Below are 3,075 nucleotides of genomic sequence, written 5' to 3'. Positions count from 1 at the left end.
AAAAAAAATCGCCGAAAGTATTCGGGAAGTTGGGAAGGTTATGTCTCTCGAACAGTTTCCTATTCTTCGTAGTAGAGCAGGGTACGGTTAACTTAACACCAACTGCCTCGGCTATGCGAAGAAATAGGGTTCCGTTGGAAGAACCATGCCTATACCAACGACTACTTCGCGAGTAAAATCGTAAAAACGCTTAGGTCTCGATACGGCCCAAAGAGGGTCCGAATTTCAGACAAACAGCCCATCTTTGATCCCAAAGGACTTGAACCCAATAACTGGTATGACGGTTTATCGCATCCGCGGGAAGCGATAAATGTCAAATTTCCGAAGATAGTCACAAAGAAGAAGGAAATATGGAAAAGCCCGCTTCGCGACAAATCCGGCCCGAGAAGAGGTAAACCGACCTAAGGAGGAATATATAAGGAGGACCTAGGACGAAGAGAAGAGAGAGAGCATTCTAAGAGAAAACTTAATACTTAGAGTAATTTAGGTATTTTTTCGTTTTTACTATCGAGCTGCGACTCGACTAGGTTAGAACTTAGGTGGCTAGACTAGCGAACATACCGACAGCTCTCGTGGCCTAGGATCTTACCTGTTGTTCACGCTCAAACGTAAATTCGGAAATAAGACCTCTTTGTTTCCTTTTTGCTCTTTTACGATTTATTACTTTCGAATCTTTCATATTGATTGTGTTGTGTGTGGCCCAGCAGATAACCGGGACCTTCAGGGAAGGTTAGGTTAACTTGGCTTTCCTCCGATTAACAAACCTCGACGGTGTGAATTTCGGTTCCCACACCGAGCTCGGGAGACTACCGGAGAGAACCCCGATCTCTCTACAGAAGTTCAAAATCTGAAGGAGAAACTTGACGAACACTCCAAACAGCTGGTGCAAAGCGCCGAGAAGCTAAGCCAGCTTCAGTCGGAGAACACTGTCCTCCGGGACCAGAATCAAGCCCTCAATGCAACAGGCAACAAGAAGCGTCGTTTCGATACCCAAATTCGGCCCACGGGAAACCTGAACACTCCCAACTCCAGAGAGGGCACAACCGATACACCTCCTACGTCGGGAGTAGCTGGGGCAACTCGGGAAGGGACCGATAATCATCAAATCGATGACCTGGAAGAGAGTGATTCCGAGCCGGAACCCAAGAAGGAAGCACCCGAGAAGGCTGAGGCGACAGAGTCCTCCATAACCGCCTACCTGGAGCATATTTTCTCTAAGAGATTTGATGCCAGGTAGTCCATGGTAGAACGCCTACCGGGAGTAGCTCCCCCAATCCGGAGGAGCAATCCAGATTCCTACGCCGATACCCCCTTCGTGGAGGAAATCGCCTCAGTCTAGATGCCTAGAAAGTTCTCCTTCCCCAGCATCAAGATGTATGACGGTACTGGCGACCCCGACGATCACATCGCGCAGTACAAGCAAAGGATGTTGGCGGTTGCACTCCCTAAGGAGTCTCGCGAAGCCACGATGTGCAAAGGGTTCGGTTCCACTCTGATCGGACCTGCCTTGCAATGGTACATCAATTTCCCCATCGGGTCCATATCTTCCTTCGCAGGCCTGAGCGACAAATTCGTGGAACCCCTGCGAGACTACATAGCCCGCTTCAACCAGGAGAAAGTGGCGGTCCCCGAATGCAGCATCCCTACCACGATCTCTGCCTTCAAAAGAGGTCTACTTCCAGATGGGGGGCTATACAAAGAGTTGACCATGTACCCTTGCAAGACCATGGAAGATGTGTTTTCCCGAGCCTGGGCGCAGGTGAAGTGGGAGGAAGATGTGGCTAGCCCTACCAAGGCTCAGCCAAAGCAGAACCAAAGGTCAGACCGAGAGGAAAGATCCTCCCAGAAAGGATCCAAAGACTCTGGTAGTAGGAACAGGGGCAGGTTCCAGTACCGGCCTCAAGAGAAGGAAGAAGGGATGTCGGTATCTACCTTGCCCGATATCCTCCATCTCTCAGTATCAACGCCAGAGCTAGTCAACGCACTGAAACAGATGGGCCAACAGGTTATGTGGCCTCCAAAGATGAAAGCACCTGACTCGTTCCGGAACCCGGAACTTTGGTGTGACTTCCATCGTGATCATGGCCACAAAACCGAAGACTGCATCGCCCTGAGGATCGAGGTCAACGAACTACTCCAAAAGGGGTATCTCCGAGAATTCTTCTCAGAGAAAGCCAAGGCCCACCTCAGCAAAGAGACAGCAGGGAAACCCAAAGGACCTGCACCAACCTCACCACCTCGCCAAGATCGGGTGATCCATGTCATATCCGGAGGTTCGGAAGTAAGCGGAGTGAGCCACGCAGCCGCAAAGAAAAGCACCTGTAACGCTAAGCATGGTCTGGAAACGACCCAACCAAAGCGCCTACTTCTAGGCACCGACGAGATAAGCTTCACAGCTAAGGAGCAAGAGAAGATCCTAGCTCCCCACCATGATGCTCTAGTTATCTCTCTCACCATAGCAAACTGCTTGGTGAAAATAATACCAGTAGACAACGGCAGCTCCAGCAACATTACCTTCCAGACGGCATACCAAGATCTAGGGCTGGAGGTGAGCACCCTGACGCGCAAGGTAACACCACTCATCGGGTTCAACGGCGAGGTCAAGCAAACCGCCGGAGAGGCTATCCTCCCAGTATACGCTGAAGGGGTCAACATGTCTACCAAATTCCTGGTCGTAGATTGCCAATCGGCATATAAAATGATCTTGGGACGACCATGGATTCACGCCATGGGAGAAGTCCCTTCAACCTTTCATCAGATGGTGAAGTTCCCTACACCCTGGGGCATCAGAATAATCAGGGGAGACTAGGAGAACTCTCGATCCTGCTACCAGACCACCCTAAAGGGGAAGACCAAGGTCTTATAGAAATTACAGAGAAGACCTCGGACGCCACAAACCCAGGGATCAGAGGTCAATGATACAAGTAATTGGGGGTAGTTCTGGAGAAGGCGGACCCTGAATCATTCCAAGAACCCGAGGAATCCTCAGAGAACCCATGTCGACCGCTCCGCATGGTCTCCCCCGAAGCCCTTCAAAGTCGCATCTGCTCGCAAGACCTGGTCCTCGCAAGACCC

The 3,075-nt window shown here is 50.8% G+C and overlaps 1 protein-coding gene across 1 annotated transcript; it reads left to right on the top strand.

Annotated features, from left to right (window-relative positions):
* The first annotated feature begins 1,339 nt into the window (after positions 1-1,339).
* LOC106335017 lies at positions 1,340-2,809 on the top strand. Its single transcript, XM_013773432.1, has one exon. The coding sequence runs from the start codon at positions 1,340-1,342 to the stop codon at positions 2,807-2,809; it is 1,470 nt and encodes a 489-aa protein (XP_013628886.1).
* The last annotated feature ends 266 nt before the right edge of the window (positions 2,810-3,075 follow it).

Source organism: Brassica oleracea, chromosome C1 (assembly GCF_000695525.1).
Source record: "Brassica oleracea var. oleracea cultivar TO1000 chromosome C1, BOL, whole genome shotgun sequence".
Lineage (NCBI taxonomy): Eukaryota > Viridiplantae > Streptophyta > Magnoliopsida > Brassicales > Brassicaceae > Brassica > Brassica oleracea.
This window is presented reverse-complemented; position numbering and strand designations above follow the sequence as displayed.